A 19,799-nucleotide genomic window follows, 5' to 3' on the forward strand; every position below is an offset into this window, starting at 1 on the left:
CGGTCAAGATGCTCTCTACAGCCCCTGAGTAGAAGGACTGGAGTATCTTCCCCAATACTCTGAACTTCCTTAACTGTCTCAGGTGGTAGAAGCGCTGTTTCGTCTTCTTTACTACTGTGTCTATGTGTGTTGACCATGTCAGATCCTCTGAGATGTGGACCCCCAGGTACTTAAAGCTGCTCACCCTGTCCACGGTAGCCCCGTTAATCATCAGTGGTGTGTGCGTCTCCTGCTGTCCTCTCCTATAATCCACGATCAGCTCCTTGGTTTTACCAATGTTCAGGAGCAGGCTGTTGTCCTGGCACCAGCGTTCCAGTACCTCAACCTCCTCCCGGTAGGCCTTCTCGTCGTTGTCCGAGATCAGCCCCACCATCACCGTGAGTGAGGTGGGTTCTTGGAGTAAGGTCACCAACAATCTCAACATTTGTATTAGCGTTAGCTCAAAAGCACAGAACCGGACGACACACGTTGTTCCACTGGCGATAACAACAATAACACTTCCGGTCGGGGGGTTTCAAAATAAAAGAGTGAAGTCTAAAACAGGAAAGACGTTTATTTTGTACATTTGTGGCGGTGTTACAGCATTTTCAGTGGTTTCGTTTGGACACAATTTCGTGTTTACGGGAAACTTTTTTGAAACGTTTTTGAAATGAAAACTAAAAAGATCGGTTCTGTCTCCGTCTGTACAAGGAGTCAGAACAGCACAGTAAACTCCCCAGTCTCTCCAGTGGGCATCTAGGTTTACTGAGGGCCTCACACACTGCTGCGGGACCAATTAATTCACTGACAGAACCAGTTAGACAGCAGTTGGCCTCAGCTGAAGCGAGACAGTCAAGTGAGGGCAGGAAATAATATTATCATGTGTCAACATTCTCGGCAGCACAACAGAGCCCCACCACAGAGCCCCACCACAGAGCCCCAACACAGAGCCCCAACACAGAGCCCACCACAGAGCCCCAACACAGAGCCCCAACACAGAGCCCCACCACAGAGCCCCACCACAGAGCCCCACCACAGAGCCCCAACACAGAGCCCCACCACAGAGCCCCACCACAGAGCCCCAACACAGAGCCCCAACACAGAGCCCCACCACAGAGCCCCACCACAGAGCCCCAACACAGAGCCCCAACACAGAGCCCCAACACAGAGCCCCAACACAGAGCCTCACCACAGAGCCCCACCACAGAGCCCCACCACAGAGCCCCAACACAGAACCCCACCACAGGGTCTGTCAGCTGGGTATATTAAAGCCTGCTGGGACTGGACCAGCATAAATATTAAATATAATTTAGTCATAGCATAGTAGTAGACTATACTAATATATATATACAGTATACTACTGTACATCTCTGTACAATAGAATCACATACTTATATTATATCTATGTAGACTCTATAGAGAGATTCATACATTGTTTCCCACACCATTCCAGGTCTAAGGTGGTAAGTATGAATGAGCTCATGTAATTGTATAGTAGTATACTAGATTACACTGCTATGGTTTCATTGTAGCTCCTTGTCCCTGGAATCTGACTAAACACACCTGCCGTAGTGTCAGGCATATCATCTAGCTGGTGACAGCCACAGAGCAACGATGCAACATCCTGTCACCAGACAGACACAGCTGTTGTCTCCTTTGTCTGGTGTTCGTGTCGGTTGCTGATGTACTATGACAGACTAGTATTGTCTAGACACTTTGATGTGCTCGAGAGGGGATGGAGGTTGGAATGAAGAGAATGAATGAAATGTACAACTGTCATATCATGTGATCAATGTCTTTTGTCCGAGCTGATATTCACAGTCATTTTGAAACACAAGATTCTGGGAGTTCAGTTAAATTAAATTCACACAACTTTATTGTCCACTAGGGTGAATATATTCCTCTATGAACATGAAACACAAAGCACATAACAACATAAAGAAAACACACACCCAGGAAACATTTAAAGGCATTAAAACGTAAAAATAAGTTAAATGTAATTTAATTTAGACTGATTGCACAAGTGTTTCATAGATGTTCTTTGTAGGCCTTTGGCACATTGTATCGCCTCCCAGATCAAGAGCTACAGATTAGAATTATGGCACCATTTCACACAAACAATGAATATACAGACATAATATATTATATAGCCTCATTGGTACAGTTGATTTCTAGTAGACTAGATAAAGTCACAGTAAAGGGTTTTCTTTGGTATAATGCTGCTGCTTCACATGTACACTCTGGAGTTGTTCTGGGTCTCCACAGTCTTGATGAGGACTGGAGTTTGTCTTGTTTGGGTGCTGGTCACATAGCACACTGGGGTCAAGAGGAGAGAAAGGTGGAGAATGAGGGTGGGGGGGTAATAGTACAGTACACCTCCACTGCCTGAACCATTATAGGTGTCTAAAGTAGGACTAAAAGGTCTAACAGGGCATTTCGCCTGGGGTTGTAAAATACTCACTTGGGGTCTGCACAGTGTGGATGTTCATGATACTCTGCTGTCCAATCCTATGGATGAGAGATGAGCAGAATATACATGGTGAGATGTTTACATGAAACTGGGGACCTTGAGGATGGTTGTAACACATTTAGCCTTTTTTGTGTAACTACTAACTACACAAAAACCCTTTATGGTACACATTCAGCTTTTCTATATATGGTTCTTATGTCTAGCATTCTAGCTTAAAAATCATTGTGCATAGTTTATATTTCCTGTAATTCTTTTGTAAAAACAAGGAGCCCATTTGGTACAATTGTCCACCTGCCAGTAAGGTAACCAACTACATTTAAAAATGTAAAAGTAACCCATTTAAATTAACCAATCAAAAGCTCTTGTTCACCTGTCCTCCTCCCCCTCCAGCAGCTTCCTGTATGTGGAGATCTCGATGTCCAGGGCCAGCTTGACGTTCATCAGCTCCTGGTACTCTCTGACCTGGCGTGCCATATCCTGTTTGGCTCTCTGTATAGCCAGCTCCAGGTCCCTGATGCGCTCGTTTGCGTCCTTCACAGTCCTATCCCCGAACTCCTCTGCTTCGATTATCTTCCCCTTCAGGTTTTCAAGCTGAGAACATTGAAAGGATGGTTGGAGGGGTTTGCCAGGTGGATCATGAGACAGATAGAGCAGACGACTCATGACCACACCGTCTCCTTTAGGAGTAATTTATATCATATATCTGTTCAACATGCCACATTGCCAACATTAGCCTCCCACCTAGCATTCTGTTTGTTTTAGCCTGGTTCTTCGCTGTTTACTGTTCACTCTTTTTGCACATTACTGCTCAATTGCACAGCCCTGTTAAATATTCCATCCCACTGTATTGTTATTTTTATTATATACTCTACCACATCGTGCACAACTGTACAGCCCTGGCCTATTTTATTTTATTTCATTTTATAATTCTATTCTATTCTATTGTACTTCTATTTTAATTTAGTTTATATTCCATTTGATCTTATTCTACCTTTTATTTTATTCTACCATAGGGGAGAACAATTATTGTCTGTCCGTTAATGTCACACCAAAGGACCAAATCAAATTCCTTGTATGTGTAAACTACTTGGCAATAAAGACCTTTCTGATTCTGGTTGTGAAAGTGCCATCTAAGTAGACTCTTTGGATTGTGACAAGGAACAGCACACAGACTAAATCTTCAACTCTAAACGTGAGTTGAATGTGGGGTCTGTCACTAGGGATTATGAACCCATTGGTTGCTCTCCTGTAGTTGTCAGTCTCTCCTCACCTGTGACGTCACAGTCAGGATCTCATTCTGCAGACGGTTGATCTGACGTTTGAGTTCAGTGATGTCCCCCTTGGTGTTGTGCAGCTCGCTGTTGTACTGGTCAGCTTGGCAGGACATCTCGTCAAACTGGTTTGGGCAGATGATAAAAACAAAAGATTTAGTCCTGAAGATGACCTCATGCTACAAGCAGGTTGACAGTTGATTTTTTTTAGCTTCTGTGCCCCAGAAACATGGAATGTGTTGCAATGCACTTTAAAACTCAATTCATTAGTATCTATTGCTCAGTTTAAATCGTTAATAGCAAACCACTTCACCACAGTCTGTAGTTGTTTTTAAATATTTAAAATGTTTAATTGATTGACTTTCTGTTTTTCTATAGTTTTTTGTTGTTGTTGTATTTATTATGTTTTGTTTTTCTCTATGTCATTGTAAATGAGAGCTTGCTCTCAATGATCCTTCCAGATTAAATAAAGATTGAATACATCTTTTGGTTTTAATTAAACTATTTGACTCCCTGTGCTATTCCCTATACACTAAAAGTAAAAAAAAAAAATTATATATATATATATATATATATAAAGATTATAATAATAACAAGAAGAAATAAAATAATGTAATGTAATGTAATTGGTTCTGTTCTTGGTCTTCTATACCGGCTCCTCACCTTGCTCTTGTACCAGCGTTCAGATTCTTCGCGGCTGCGTTGAGCAATGTCCTCATACTGTAGCTTCACCTCGGACACAATGTGATCCATGTTCAGCCCACGGGAGTTGTCCATCTGCACCACCACAGAGACCTCCTTCAGACTGTCCTGCAGCTCACGCAGCTCCTGCATGTGTGGGAAGGAAGAAGACAACTCTATGAAAACAAACTACACAGAGTACAGTATTTCCTTATCCATAGACACATAATTCATAGTTCATAGACATTACACATTTAGAATACAATCAAATAATTGTAAAATGTAGGGCGGCTGAGTGGCGCAGTGGGCAAGGCGTTCGCCACTAACGCAGGGGATGCTGGTATCGAGCCCAGCTCTCGGCGTTGCTACCGGCTTGGCCGGTCGTCATACTAACACAATTGGCAGTGTTAGAGGGTGGGAAAGCCGGTGGGTGGGGATTGGACGTTGTGGACAGCGACTCCTACAGGTCGGTTGGTGCGCCTGTACAGCAGAATCAGGAAGTATCGGGGGCAGCGTGAGCCTCCCACGCGTTACTCCTCGCCACTGAGAGATCGCGCTGTTCAGGTGGAAAGATGCAACAGCTGCCTCCTCGTGTACCGTTACACAATTACTAATGATTATACAGTGGTATACAGTATAGTATATCAGTATACAGTTAATGAGAGGATTGTTGTCTAAGTATGGTTTATTTAGGTAGGCGATGGGTGTTGCAGCATATATAAAAAGTAAAACACATAGTCTTAGGCGGCTGGGTGGCGCAGCGGACATTGCACTCGTCACCAACGCAAGAGACACCGGTCTCGAATCCGGCTGTCAGCGTTGCCTCCGGCTTGAGCCGGCCGTCATACTGACTCAATTGGCAGAGTTAGCGGGAGGGGAGTCGAAGGGTGGTAGTCTGGTCATTGTAAACAGCGACTCCTACAGGTCGGTCAGGGCGCCTGCACAGCAAAGACAGGAAAATGGCGGGGGCAGTGTGAGCCTCCTACACGTTACTCCTCGCCAATGAGAGTCCGCGCTGGCAGGTGAAAAAAAGTTACTGGCTGCCTCCACATGTATCGGAGGGGACATGTGATGGGCTTCTATCCTCCCTACGACCGGCCAGTGGGGGGCACATGCGAGCAACAAACAGGACAGGGGAGGGAGAATTGGCACGAGAGGAAATTGGGATGGGAGAAAAAGGTAGATAAAAAAAAAACACATAGTCTTGAGTAAAATATTTCATGGCCATAACTAAACTGAAACTAAACCTTTCATGCACAGTATGTCAATATATAACAAATTATAGCAGAATTTCAACCAATGTCCAGGTACTTATAATAAGTGGTTATACCAAGGCAACTGTCTGACCCTTTGTGACACTGCTCTGCAGAAGTGGGTTTTAAAATCTACACACTATCTTTTGCTTTTGAGACATGAGCTGTAAAAAGAAAAAGAAAAATATATATAAATGTGTGTGTATTTCCTTTTTAAAGCATCATGCCAATGAACAAAATCATCAACTACTGGGCCATAGCTCTTGCTACCTCTTATCCAGGACATCAAGCGAGGTGATGGTACAGTAGCATCCCTGCACCTCGTTTGACCCTATAAGCAAACTGAAAAGGTGTCTAAAAGACACTCTGTTTGAGCTCCTCTTTCAAATGACCTTTGATAGGACGTTAAAGGCAAGAGACTTGAGGTCATTATTCTTGGTGGTGGGCCGCTTTCATAGAGATGACCCCCCTCTACAGATGACCCCCCGCATTTCACTGTATGTTTGTATGCCGTGACAAATAAAACTCTTGACTTGACTCTGCTGAGTATGAGTGACAGCTGGAAAATATAGTTAAATGGAACCTAGTGTTTTTTATCTCTAAAATTGTTAACATCAAATCTCATTACAAGCTCCGCCCACTTTTCTTGATCCTTCAATCACAACTGTTGCTTCCCTCACAGCAGTTGTGATTGGAGGATCAAGAAAAAAGGGCAGGTTTGAGATAGATCAATTTTACCTACTTTTAGCAGCCCCGATTTCATACACATTAAAAAAAAAAGTGTTTAGAGGCGAGGCACCTCACTCACTAACTCTCTCTCTCTTTCGCTCACTCACTCACTCAATCACTAACTCACTCACTCACTCACTCACTCAATCACTCACTCACTCAATCACTCAATCACTCAATCACTCAATCACTCAATCACTCACTCACATTTAGCCACTCTGCCCCTAGTGGCGGCTCTCTATGACACTGTGTCCTACCTTGTAAGTATTTAGTTGATAATTGTACAACTTAATATACAATTATGTGAGTATTATTCTCTAGTACCGTATAATTCGAAACGAATTATACGGTATTCTGTATCAGTTACAGGAATTGTCTATTGATGGTTCACCTCGTCATAGAGGTGCTTGAGGAAGTTGATTTCGTCTGCCATGCCAGAAACTCTGTCCTCCAGATCCACCCTAGAAAGATAACAAGAATCCACGTCCTGCAAACGGTGAGAAACAAGACTTCAGATGAAAACAGAACAAGATTTCCCAGATACCTTTTATCGCACTGTGAGACAAGGTCACGTTAATATGAATTGATTGTTGATTGATTGTTATGAATTGAAAATGGGGGACCCTGATGTAAACAAGACGAAAGACAAGTCTTTCTCTGGTCTGCATCCCCTTAACAATTGTGTACTGTGTATTGAGTCGTACTGTATTGTACCCATTCTGCAATCTATTAATACAATTTTCAATCAATCAATCAATTATACATGCAGTATTTGGTCTTGACTATGTACCTTTTTCAGCAGGACGAATTCATTCTCTGCGCCGTTCCTCTTGTTGATCTCCACCTCATACCTGGAACCAGACAGAGCAGAATTAGGAGATAGGTAGGTTTCAAAACGTAAAATACCCTCAGTATCTATGAATCCAGATGTATTACCTGGGGTGACCACCTATCTCTAAACAGACTAGTAGTTACTCCAACAGAACCAGTCCACCATATATCAGATATTTAATGTCAGCTTGTGTTCTTTCACAGGCATTTCACTACATTCTGCTACTACTATTACTTACTCATAGTATATATTCAGATTCTAAGTGTTGTTGTTGTTTTTAACTTTTCTATTGTATTGCCTATATTTATGTCTTCTACTATTACCATGCCCATACCTCCCCCCTCCATGCTGGTATGATGCCTGCATTTCCCCAAGAGGATCAGTAAAGGAATATCTTATCTTATCTTACTACAGGCATTTCACTACATGCTGCTACTACTACTACTACTACTACTACTACTACTACTACTACTACTACTACTACTACTACTACTACTACTACTACTACTACAACAGGTATTTCGCCACATGGGTCTTACTTTGACTTGTAATCTTCCACACTCTTGTGCATAGAGTTATTCTCAATGTCCAGTCTGTCCTTGTCATTAGTGACCGCGGCCAGCTGTCTTTGCAGGTCGGCGATGTACGCTTTCAGCATTGGCTCAACGTTAGATGTGGCTGCAGTCTGTCCGTCCAGCAGTTTCCACTTGGTCTCCAGCATTTTGTTTTGTTGCTCCAGGAATCGCACCTGGGACACACATACACACCAATGTGTCAGTATCAAATACACCGCTAATCAGTTCTGACATTCAAGATTTATGACTGCGTGATTATGATTTATGATGCTTTCTCTAATTGTTAGGATGTACAGTATATTGCTTTTCCTGAATCATTAAACAAAGGATGAGGGAGGCTACAAAAAATACTATATTTCTGACATTAAAACGTCTTTCTCCCACATTTTCTGATCAATTCTGAATCACTGTAATACATTATGTCTATCTGAATAATTTAAGACAGTGGTTCTCAAAGTGGGGTCTGGGAACACAATAATTTATTCACAATAAGTAACACAATGAGAGGATAAGAACATAAGAATTACTATTCTGATCACAGGTTTCATTCTCTCTGCTGTTATCTCCCCTCCTACAGTATAGACAGTTATGACAAATCATATCCAACAACAAACATCTTCTCTCATCGAATAGGGGTCTATCTTATCAAATAGGGGTCCCTGGCCTGTTACGTCTCAATGTGGGGGGGCTGGATATGAAAAGAACCACTGCTGTAAGACATACATTATATGAAGCAATTTCCTTTTTCAATCTACATAAGACAACAATACATTGAACTCTCTCAACATAGACAACAAGACATTGAATTCTCTCAACAGTGACCATATCAAATGGCTGGTTCCTCACCTTATCAATGTAGGATGCAAAGCGGTTGTTGAGGCCCTTGATCTGGTCCTTCTCCCGGGTGCGGACGTCTTGGATGGCGGGGTCTATGTCCACGTTGAGTGGGGTCAACAGGCTCTTGTTGATGGTCACTGGGGTGATGGTGGAGCCCAGTGGCATGGACACGCTGAACCTGGTGCTGGAGGAGCCCATGGACCGGCTGCTGAAGCCCCCAGAAGAGTTGTACATCCCTGGGTGGCCGCTGTGCTTGCTCCTCAGACTCATGGTGGATAGCGTTGTGTGGTCGTCCCTGCTGTGATGAGCTTGAAGGCTTGGAGAGGCTCGGTTAGGTACCACTCCTCAGGTGGATGACTATTTTATAGCCTTGGACAATAGGTGTGGCATGATAGTAAGTACAGGTATGTCCCCAATGCTCCCCAATGTGGAGGAACCAGTCAGACACATTCCTCTCTCCCACCTCCTCCTGCTCCAAACTGGTTGTATTGTCTCCTGTGGTGTCCTGGAATCCAGGGTTGTTGAGCAGCTTCATGTGTACACCTGTGTTTGGACATTAATGCTGTTTTATTGGTGCAGCTCTAGGGATGCAGACAACATGCAAGAATATCTGCTGCTTTTGTAACCTGCCGCTATGGGATTTTAAATAAATGACGTTAGAGAACATTACAAACATATATTTGAAATATATACCCTTTAATGAATACCAGCTTTATTCAATGGTCAGAATAACATGGACAACACCTATTTTGCTCTGTAACATCGAGAGCTTCTCTTTCCAGTCTCCATACCAGCAATAATTATTTTACTACGCAGAACTGAACGGCGCTGACTCACTTTCACTACTGGTCAAGTGTCAAGAGTCAAGTCAAGTGTTCCTTCAGAATTTCAGTTGTCATAGCAGCACTTAAAATAATAATAGAGTAGAATGAATTGTTATTGTTCATTACACAGTTAGTTCCGAACAAGTTATTTGATTGGACATTCCATGAGCGCTGATATAGAGCAGGGGTTCCCAAACTTTTCAGGCCGGGACCCAGAAAATAAGGCGTCAGAGAGCCGCGGCCCAATGCACATCGTCAGGCTTTTCTTCTTCTTTTTTTTTGCCAGGCGACCGATTTTTTAAGCCAAATATCACTTCAATCCTATTAAGTTAGTTCAAGTTAGTTATTCATTTATATGTGCTATTTATGAGAGGGCTAACTTGTTGCAAAATAATAATGATAATAATAATAGCCTCATTAAAATACTATTGTTGCTTCGGTTGTTTTCAGCGTTTTATGTGCATAATCTGTTATTTAGTTTGAAATGTTCGTTGAAATAAGTAGATTTTTTGTTTTTGTTTATTAAGTTAATATAAAACCATATAGTCACATTTTAGAATACAATAGAATCGAATTTTAGAATACAACTAGAAACACTGTCCTGGCCTGCTTCTAAGTTCAGTGGCCTGACAAATTATTATTATTATTATAATTTTTTTAATTATCTCGCGGCACTCCCGTGGCTGCTCACGGCCCACCTTTGGGTCGCAACCCCGACTTTGGGAACCACTGATTTATAGAGTACAACAGCACTGGGACTTCTATTCATGTATCACTCCGCTTTACAGGTGTTCTAAATTATAGTTAATTATATCTGATCAAGCTGTTAACTCTGAATCACAGAATGTACACAGTTCCTTTACTTAAGTAAAAGTAGAAATACCCAAATAAAATAGGGTAAAAGTCCTCCATTCAGAATTCTACTCAAAGTAAAAGTAGAGAAGTATTTGATATTGAATGTACTTAGGTATCTAAAGTAAAAGTATGCATTCTACACGATGAATTAGCTATTCCTCCCAACATACTGCTCTGTATCCATGGTAGGGACTATTAGACAGGCTAGAAAGCTCTGCCCCATGAGGACGAGAACTGTCTACAAGTCTACCATTCCATATCTGACCAGATTACATAATGCACACCATTGATATTTGTCATCTCTAGGGCTAATGAGGTAACCCTAATCGTTTTTGATATTCTTTTGTATTCATGTACGCAGTCTATTGATATGTTTTTTTTTTAATAAAATACGTTTTTGATGCAATTTGAGCATAAACTTTTTACTTTGTGTATTCCAGTGTGTGGGAGGGAGTGTTCTACGTTTTCTATACAAAATATTTTTCTTCAAAGTAACTAGTATCTGATGGGTTCAGATAAATATGGTGGAGTAAAAAGTACAATATTTCCTTTGAAATGTAGTGGAGTAAAAATACAAGTAAAGTTCCCTAGAATGAAAACACTTAAGTAAAGTGCAAGTAGATCAGAATTGTACATAAATGGATATTTCAATTTAGTAGAATTTTCAAGTTAATAATAAGTATAAATAAACGACTGCAATAAAACAGCAAAACAGACAGTTCTGAATCAAAGATGTTTGTTTTGAGTTAAAACATATTTTTTTTTATATTTATACATAGGTATGACTGATGTGTATTGCCCTGCATGGAATGTTTGGGAGTGGTTCCAGAGGACAGATTCCAAACATTCTATTAGAATTCCTCAAACTACACCTCGGCTGTCCCCGAAGCCTGTTTTTGGGATTCGAACTTCGTCAGGGTTTTACGTTCGAACGTTCGTTTTTAATAATAATTTTTTTTTTTAAATATCCTCAAACTAAATCCTCAATTTGAATAAAGTGATTAATCTGATTAAATGAGTTCCCCATTTTTTATTAAATCAACTTTCTTTAATGAATATAAAGTTTTTTTTAATACTATAATATTAGTGTAGCCTAATATTTATCTGCAACTGTGAAGAAAAACCACATTGGTTCAAACAGAATGAATAGACACATAAAAGAAACATAAAAAAAAAAAAAAAATATTTTATAAAAAATTAAAAATTCGAATTTTCGAACATTCGGGCTCAGCCTTACGTCAAGTGTAGTACAATGCTCAAAATTGGCTAAATCTTTGACACAGACAAATATATTACACAGAATGATCATTTATATTGTATAGTTTGTTTATACTTCAGAAGTATGATATTGTACTTTTTACTCTACTATATTCATCTGAATAATGTGAAGCCTGTCAACTCCAAGATGACATGATCAGAGCAGCATAACTGGACCGAACACCTTTAAGTGCAGTGCTTGAGTAAGAATCCGTTTCTATGTACTGTATATCCAGAGGTGCTCCCCAGGGCAGTTTAGTCAGCAGCTCTGACGCCCAAATCAGGTTTACAGTCTTTATAGTATTATAAACATTATAAACAAATTTAAACCTGATTTCCTTTTTACTTTATTTAAAACTTATTATTTTTATAAATATTTCTAAATATACACATATAAACATTATATATAATAGTGTCTTTCTTCACAAATCGAGTCTGATAGTTTAATGGCTAAACGGGCTGGAATGTGTCTGTACTGTGACATAATTATACCTTGCAGCAAGTTTCCATTCAGTAGGATACTATTACAGTACCTGCTGTTGACATAAAACCAGTCTGCCAGGGGTGAAAGGACCATTCAATATCAGACAGGCATATCTTTATGTCTCTCTGTCACCGTCTCTCTCCTATTGAATGAATATCTAACAGAAATACGTCTCTCATATAGGTTTGTGGTTGTTTCATGTGTGTGTTCTACCTCCTCTTCTCCATATTCTTCACACAATCGCATATGCTGTAGTAGGTGAGTAGAAAAAGAGCGTCATGAAAACTAACACCAGGAAGAGAAGTGTGTGTGTGTGTGTGAGTGTATCTGTTGAAGAATTGTTCTGGTAATGTATTTTTGACCATACTAATTGTGTACGAACATCTACAGGTCTTAACAGTCTTTTCCCCATTTCAGACATTATGAAGATTGCATCTTTTAACGTGCAGAGATTTGGACTGACTAAAGTTGGTGATCCAGATGTCCTTTCCACATTAGCCAAGGTAAAATCTATCTTTTGTGTGTGTGTGTGTGTGTGTGTGTGTGTGTGTGTGTGTGTGTGTGTGTGTGTGTGTGTGTGTGTGTGTGTGTGCGTGCGTGCGTGCGTGCGTGCGTGCGTGCGTGCGTGTGTGTGTGTGTGTGTGTGTGTGTGTGTGTGTGTGTGTGTGTGTGTGTGTGTGTGTGTGTGTGTGCGTGCGTGCGTGTGTGTGTGCGTGTGCGTGTGTGTGTGTAGAGGATTAAGTGGTGGGGCTTGTCATTGTAGCCTACAGATAAGCCTACAGAGAAGCCCTATGCATTGAAAAGACAAAAAGAATTATTCTGAATGTTGAATGAATGAATAAATGTTTTATGTATTGGGAAGAGTAGGTTGCTTACATGTAATTAATCTAGCAGTTTAAATACATTTTGTAGTAGCTTTCTGGTAGTTCAATTAACATGTACATAGTGATTGTAGTTAATAATAACCTTTTAGCTATTTTGAGGTGTAGTTAACTACTAAACTACAAATAAAGGAGAACTTTGAGAGGCTGCTCATTGTTTAGGCCATTTGTGGGCAGATCCGGAGGGCGTGGCCCTATTAGGTAACATCAGTTACTAACTGATTGACTTCTCATGAAATGCACATGCGTTACTCTCGATTCCGCCTTGTTGAAACACACACTCATAAATCTTGCACTGGTATGTATCCAGGTCCAGCATAACTATGATAAACTTGGTAAATGGTGTAAAAATGTTCTTTTTGAAAGTTGGTAAGATTGTGCAAAACACATACAATACAACACAAAGTTAACATTCCCTGCACTTCTTTTCTATGAAGAACCTTAGGGTAATTTGCCATTTATATTAATATATTATATATATAGATATATATATAGAGATATTGGTTTTCATTCATGAACGCACCTACGAGAAAAGTTACGAGCAAATTTCATTGTAACTCCACTTACGAGCCTTTCAGGCCGATGTTGGCACTTTCGAATGGTTCTAATGGGATTCGCTCCTAGCTAAGAGCAGGATTTACGAGTGCGGAAAGGCAGCTGTAAGCTGGATAAAAGCACTATATCAATGCACCATTTACCATTCATGATAAGAACTGGGGATGATAATAACTTGATTTATCGCAGAGGGAAAGGACAGCCTGGACAATATTCATCGCTTTGAAGGCTACAATTGTAATGTACTTTATCTTATAATTTCAAAAATGAAACCAGGTTGTTGTCCCATACAGTAATTCTTTGTTTTGTGTTTTGTAGATAGTGTCTCGATATGACATCATAGTGATTCTAGAGGTGGTGGACGTGAGCGGTTCTTCAGTCGTCTGCTTATTGAAAGAACTGAATAGGTAATTGTATGGCTTGCTACTTCATCCAGATTCCGTTGTATTTTGTCTAATGAAATATGGTAGCTGGTTCTTGCTTATTCCTTAAGTTTGACTATTTCTGTACCTCGCAGAGTTACCACAACACACCACTACACGCCGAAACTCAGTATCCGCTTGGGAAGGACCCGTTACAAGGAGCAGTTCCTGTTTCTCTACAGGTGAAGTCAAAGTATTAGCCCACATTATTATACTTTTCTTACATGGCCATTCAAAAATAATTAGGCTATTTCTATTCCACAGCTGTCACATGTGCTATACCGTTATATTTGTGTTATACCGTTATATATGTATTATACCGCTGTATATGCGCTATACCGCTATATATGTGCTATAGCGTTATATATGTGCTATACCGTTATATATGCATTATACTGCTATATATGCATTATAATAATAATAATAATAAATTGGATTTGAAGAAAGAAGCGCCTTTCTCAGACTCAAGGACACTGTTGAAGAGAGAAGCTATATAAAAGAAAGGGTAAATAAAAATGAGAAAAAATGAATATATGTGTATAGTAACAACAAGAAATTTACAAAAACTAAAAACAAAAACAAACAACAAAAACAATGGGATCTGTGGCTTAAAAGAAAAGAGTCAGGAGGTCAGCTACTTGGGAGCAGGGCCGTGTTGTGTGAAGGCAAGTGGGAACAGGTGGGTTTTGAAGAGGTTGATGGTGTCAGAGCCTCGGATGGAGGGGGAGAGGGAGTTCCACAGCCTGGGGGCAGCTACAGAGAAAGCTCGGTCTCCCAGTGTAGAACGTCTGGTGCGGGGGATGGTGAGGAGTTGGAGGAGCGGAGGCCTCGTCCTGGAGTGTAGGGGTGGAGTAGGTTGGTCAGGTAGGAAGGGGCCAACCCGTGCAGGGATTTGTAGGTGAGGAGGAGGATCTTGTGGGGGATTCGGTAGTTGATGGGGAGCCAGTGGAGTTTTTGCAGGGTGGGGGTGATGTGCTGCCAGGGTTTGGTGCACGTGAGGACCCTCGCAGCAGAGTTTTGGACGTACTGTAAGCGATCCAGAACCTTCTTGGGAGCACCAAGAAGGTTTCCGTTACAGTAGTCGAGGCGGGAAGTGATGAAGGCATGAATGAGTGTTTCCGCTGAGGTGTCGGAGAGTGGGGGGCGGAGGCGGGAAATGGTTCTGAGGTGGAAAAAGGCAGACCTGGTGACAGACTTGACGTGAGGGTGAAATGAGAGGGTTGAGTCCAGTATTACGCCCAGGTTCCTTACCTCCGTGGAGGGGCAGATGGAGTAGCCATCCACGGAGAGAACAAGGCAGTCGATCTTTTGGAGGAGGGCTGGGGAAGCTACAACTATTAATTCGGTCTTCTTGCTGTTGAAGAACTCGGTGCAAGAACTCGATTCTTGTACCGGATCTCCTCACTGGTAAACAAGAATACCCTGAAGACTCTGGCAGGAAGGGTATATTATTTATAGGGCTATAAAACAAAAAACAAAAAAAAAAATGTCTTATTCTTCTCTCTTTTAACCAGGGTTAACCAGGGGGGGCGGCGCCCGAGCGCCCCTAGTGGCCAGCCGCCACTGGTGTAGCATGAGAGAGAGAGAGAGACCACGGCGGGTGGGTGTAGCATGAGAGAGACAGAGAGACACACACACACCACGGCGGGTGGGTGTAGCATGAGAGAGACAGAGAGACACACACACACCACGGCGGGTGGGTGTAGCATGAGAGAGACAGAGAGACACACACACACACACCACGGCGGGTGAGTGTAGCATGAGAGAGACAGAGAGACACACACACCACGGCGGGTGGGTGCAGCACCAGAGAGACAGAAAGACAGAGACCACAGCGGGAACAGAATAGATTGCTTGAAAAACTCACCCTAACGCAGATTCAATGGCAAAGTTGGAAGGAGACGACGTCGACGCATTTTCGTACCGTGGAGATGAAAAGTACCAGTCCCATCCATGATATTGTCCCCCCGGAACAGCACTCGATAACGTAGCTAGCTAACGCTAGTTACCTGTCCCTGCCTTTAGCTAATTGCTACTAGCCGACATAGCTATAGCCTGACTGAAGGTTCTAACACGCAACAACTTTCATCTTCAGTCCATCTGCCGAACGTCCTCTTCGTCTTGGCATAACCTAATCATACTTGGTATTGATAACAAGCTTATGGCACACAGTGTTATTTCTTCTGCTCCATGCTGCTTTTCAAAAGACATCCACTCGCACCTCTGGATAGCGCTGAATAGATCCTGTACCTGGCTGTAGCCCCTTCCCTCGTGGATCCGGTCTTCTTCACATATCTCTACCGACTACCAGACCGATGCCAACCAGCTCGGCTCCCCCTAGTGTTAGTCCTCCAACGATGCTTTGCACAAAAGAAAAACCCAGAGCCACAGAGCCCGGAACACTATTCTACAAACGTGTCTATCTGCAGTGTCGTATTCGATTTAAAGAGAATAATCATTCAGGACGAGGAGATTACATTAAGTTGTTTATTGCAACATTAAGCATGAGTGTGACGCCATCCACGGCTAGCAGCCAACTGACTGTCAGGACCCCTTGTGCAGGTATACATAACAGGAAGGTGCGCCTGGCGCGCCTGTCGTAAATGACATATTCAAGGCATGAATATTACATCCTCCTTCTTTTAAAGAAAGCTTTATAAGCTATGAACATAGATTGAAATAAAGAAAAATTGTGCAATACTCTGTAAGGATTTCTTTGTAAACATTAACCTGGTTAAAATACCTAACATGGCGCGACCCGAGTCAGTCGCTGTGGGTTTTGCTCAGCAACGAATGTGCACATTTTTAGTTATTATGTTTGTTTTTACTACTTTTTTTATCGAAGCATCACTGGCGGGGACGTCATACGACCGCCAGTCACTTATTGACCTAAACTCCGGACTCAAAGAGGAGTTTAGAGACACTTTATCATGCCAAGAATGGCCAACGGAGATCAGACGAGACAAAGACAACGCGGGAGACAAAGACGGCCGCAAGACAAAGAAACACAGGGGGAAGAGGAGCGGGATCAGATTAAGATTAAGAAGATCTGCTTACCGTCCGGCTATTCCATCTATCTTCCTGGCGAATGCTCGTTCGCTAGAGAGTAAGATGGATGATTTACGAGCGCGGGTCCGATTCCAGCGAGAGATGAAGGAATGCAATATCCTGTGTTTCACGGAGACCTGGCTGAAAACAGTGACTCCCGATCACAGCATCTCTCCCTCCAACTCCTTCACCATCTTCAGAGCGGACCGTACAGAAGCCTCCGGGAAGAGCATCGGCGGGGGTCTATGCCTTATGACCAACAACGGCTGGACTAGCCCCGGGGAGGTGAAGATACTCTCCCGTTCATGCTCTCCCGACATGGAACACCTCACGATCCAATGTCGCCCGTTCCATCTTCCACGCGAATTCACTGCAGTGATCATGACTGCAGTGTACATCCCCCCCCAGGCGAACGTCGGCAGGGCGCTAGGGGAACTACACGAACATCTGAACACACACCAGATCAAGCATCCAGACGCAGCCATGATCGTAGCCGGGGATTTCAACCAGGCGAATCTGAAGAAAGTCATGCCGTCTTTCTTCCAGCATATCGTCTGCTCCACAAGGGGAGGAAATACACTCGACCACTGTTACACCCCGTTCAGAGCCGGATACAAGGCTGTACCGGCTCCATCATTAGCGGGAGCAACGAACACGTCGGATCATGCCGCCATCTTGCTGGTCCCCACATATAAACAGAGATCACGTGACGCCGTTGTGTCACGTGAGGTAAAAAAATGGGACGACCAATCAGAGGCCACGCTTCAGGACGCACTAGACGTCGCTGACTGGGGAATGTTCAAGAGGAGTAACAGTGACGTCAGCGATTTCACAGACGCTGTGGTGTCATTCATAACAACACTGGCTGATAGTATCGTCCCCACAAAGAAGGCGAGGGTGTTCCCAAACCAGAAACCATGAGTGGACAGTACTATCAGAGCAGCCCTGAACTCTCGCACCACTGCTTATAACCGGGGCAGAGAGTCAGGAAACATGGAAGAGTACAAGACAACAGTCTACACTCTGCGCAAGGCTGTCAAACTTGCTAAGAGGACGTATGCCGACAAGATGGAGGCACAAATGGCACAGAATGACACAAGAGGCTTATGGCAGGGACTGAGGGCTATAACTGACTACAAAGTCAGCGCCCCCTCAATGGGGAGCGACGACGCCTCCCTTGCGGACCAGCTCAACACCTTCTACGCACGGTTTGGTGCAAACAGTGGCACTGCTAGCCCAACGGCTAGTGACGTCACTGGTGCACCGGCTGTTGTGGAGGGGGGGGGGGCATCCGCGGGGGGGCGGGGGGGCTCTCTCATTGACGGTACACAGTGTGAGAAGAGCATTTATGCAGGTGAACACCAGGAAGGCTGCTGGCCCAGATGGTATAACAGGACGCATACTTAAGTCCTGTGCCAACCAGCTTGCCCCGGTGTTCACCGCCATATTTAATCAATCCCTGGCGGAGTCAGTGGTCCCTGCCTGCTTCAAGATGTCTACCATCATCCCTGTACCGAAGAAACCCTCCCCAACATGTCCAAATGACTACAGACCGGTGGCACTCACCTCTGTGGTCATGAAATGTTTTGAGAGGCTGGTCAAGGACCACATTTGTGCCTCCCTCCCCAGTGATATGGACCCTATGCAATTTGCATACAGGACAAACAGGTCCACTGACGACGCGGTCTCCCAGGTACTGCACAGCACCCTCTCCCACCTTGACCGTCAGAAGGGGGGCTATGTGAGACTGTTGTTCATTGACTACAGCTCAGCGTTCAACACCATAGTCCCCATCAGACTGGTGGACAAGCTGATCGAGCTGGGTCTGAGCTCCGCCCTGAGCGCCTGGGTACTGGACTTTCTGAGTGAAAGACCCCAGGCGGTCAGGGTGGGGGGTCAGACCTCCAACACCATCACCCTGAGCATCGGGTCCCCCCAGGGCTGTGTTCTAAGCCCCCTGCTGTACTCACTCTACACACACGATTGTGTGGCCAAGTTCAGCTCCAACTCCATAGTGAAGTTCGCAGACGACACGGTGGTGGTGGGGCTGATCTCGGACAACGACGAGAAGGCCTACCGGGAGGAGGTTGAGATACTGGAACGCTGGTGCCAGGACAACAGCCTGCTCCTGAACATTGGTAAAACCAAGGAGCTGATCGTGGATTATAGGAGAGGACAGCAGGAGACACACACACCACTGATGATTAACGGGGCTACCGTGGACAGGGTGAGCAGCTTTAAGTACCTGGGGGTCCACATCTCAGAGGATCTGACATGGTCAACACACATAGACACAGTAGTAAAGAAGGCGAAACAGCGCCTCTACCACCTGAGACAGTTAAGGAAGTTCAGAGTATCGGGGAAGCTGTAGAGAGCATCTTGACCGGAAACATCACTGCCTGGTATGGAAACAGCACGGCACAGGACAAGAAGGCCCTACAGAGAGTGGTGCGCTCAGCCGAGCGTACCACGGGTATTGCACTACCTCCCCTGCAGGTTCTATACAACAAGAGGTGCTGCAAATCCAGAGCCTGCAGGATAATGAAAGACCCTCACCGCCCCAATAACAGCCTGTTCCAGCTGCTGAGGTCAGGCAGACGCCTGCGAACCCCAGCTACTAGGACAGAGCGGCTTAGGCTCAGCTTCTTCCCCCAGGCCATCAGAGCCCTGAACAATGAACATTGAGTGCCACAGAACACTGAACTATCCACACACAAGCACACATGAACACACACACGACACGCACGCTGTGCACACTCACACACTAGCAGCCACTTTAACATGAGCGGGCACACACTCATGCCGCACACACGCACACTTATGGCCAAAAGGAAAGGCCACTTGAA

The 19,799-nt window shown here is 43.6% G+C and overlaps 2 protein-coding genes across 2 annotated transcripts in view; one reads left to right on the plus strand and one right to left on the minus strand.

Moving 5' to 3' along the window:
* Nucleotides 1-1,832: 1,832 nt before the first annotated feature.
* LOC311243862 (keratin, type II cytoskeletal 8) lies at nucleotides 1,833-8,984 on the minus strand. The gene is made up of 9 exons (XM_084333235.1): nucleotides 8,637-8,984; nucleotides 7,755-7,963; nucleotides 7,174-7,234; nucleotides 6,775-6,870; nucleotides 4,384-4,548; nucleotides 3,720-3,845; nucleotides 2,820-3,040; nucleotides 2,441-2,487; nucleotides 1,833-2,295 (listed from the first exon to the last, which is right to left on the minus strand). Exons 1-9 carry the CDS (start codon nucleotides 8,895-8,897, stop codon nucleotides 2,207-2,209), a joined length of 1,275 nt encoding a protein of 424 aa, XP_084189361.1. The 5' UTR covers nucleotides 8,898-8,984; the 3' UTR covers nucleotides 1,833-2,206.
* A 3,148-nt stretch (nucleotides 8,985-12,132) lies between these two features.
* The window catches only part of LOC311243665 (deoxyribonuclease-1-like), a 58,392-nt gene continuing 50,725 nt past the window's right edge, over nucleotides 12,133-19,799 (plus strand). Inside the window, exons 1-4 of the mRNA XM_084332984.1 lie at nucleotides 12,133-12,305; nucleotides 12,465-12,550; nucleotides 13,802-13,890; nucleotides 14,001-14,087. Of these exons, the coding sequence (XP_084189110.1) occupies nucleotides 12,470-12,550; nucleotides 13,802-13,890; nucleotides 14,001-14,087 (257 nt within the window). The 5' untranslated portion in view covers nucleotides 12,133-12,305; nucleotides 12,465-12,469. The remainder of the gene's footprint in view (nucleotides 12,306-12,464; nucleotides 12,551-13,801; nucleotides 13,891-14,000; nucleotides 14,088-19,799) is intronic.

Source organism: Notolepis coatsorum (assembly GCF_963971535.1).
Source record: "Notolepis coatsorum genome assembly, chromosome: 17".
NCBI classification, from domain to species: domain Eukaryota; kingdom Metazoa; phylum Chordata; class Actinopteri; order Aulopiformes; family Paralepididae; genus Notolepis; species Notolepis coatsorum.

What these genes read in the sequence shown, in the direction of transcription:
- LOC311243862 (XM_084333235.1), bottom strand. Translation starts at nt 8,897, where the DNA reads ATGAGTCTGAGGAGCAAGCACAGCGGCCACCCAGGGATGTACAACTCT. An exon ending in TTGCATCCTACATTGATAAG is followed by an intron (nt 7,964 to 8,636) that starts GTGAGGAACCAG and finishes TGTGTGTCCCAG; the next exon opens with GTGCGATTCCTGGAGCAACA. An exon ending in AATTCGTCCTGCTGAAAAAG is followed by an intron (nt 6,871 to 7,173) that starts GTACATAGTCAA and finishes CACCGTTTGCAG; the next exon opens with GACGTGGATTCTTGTTATCT.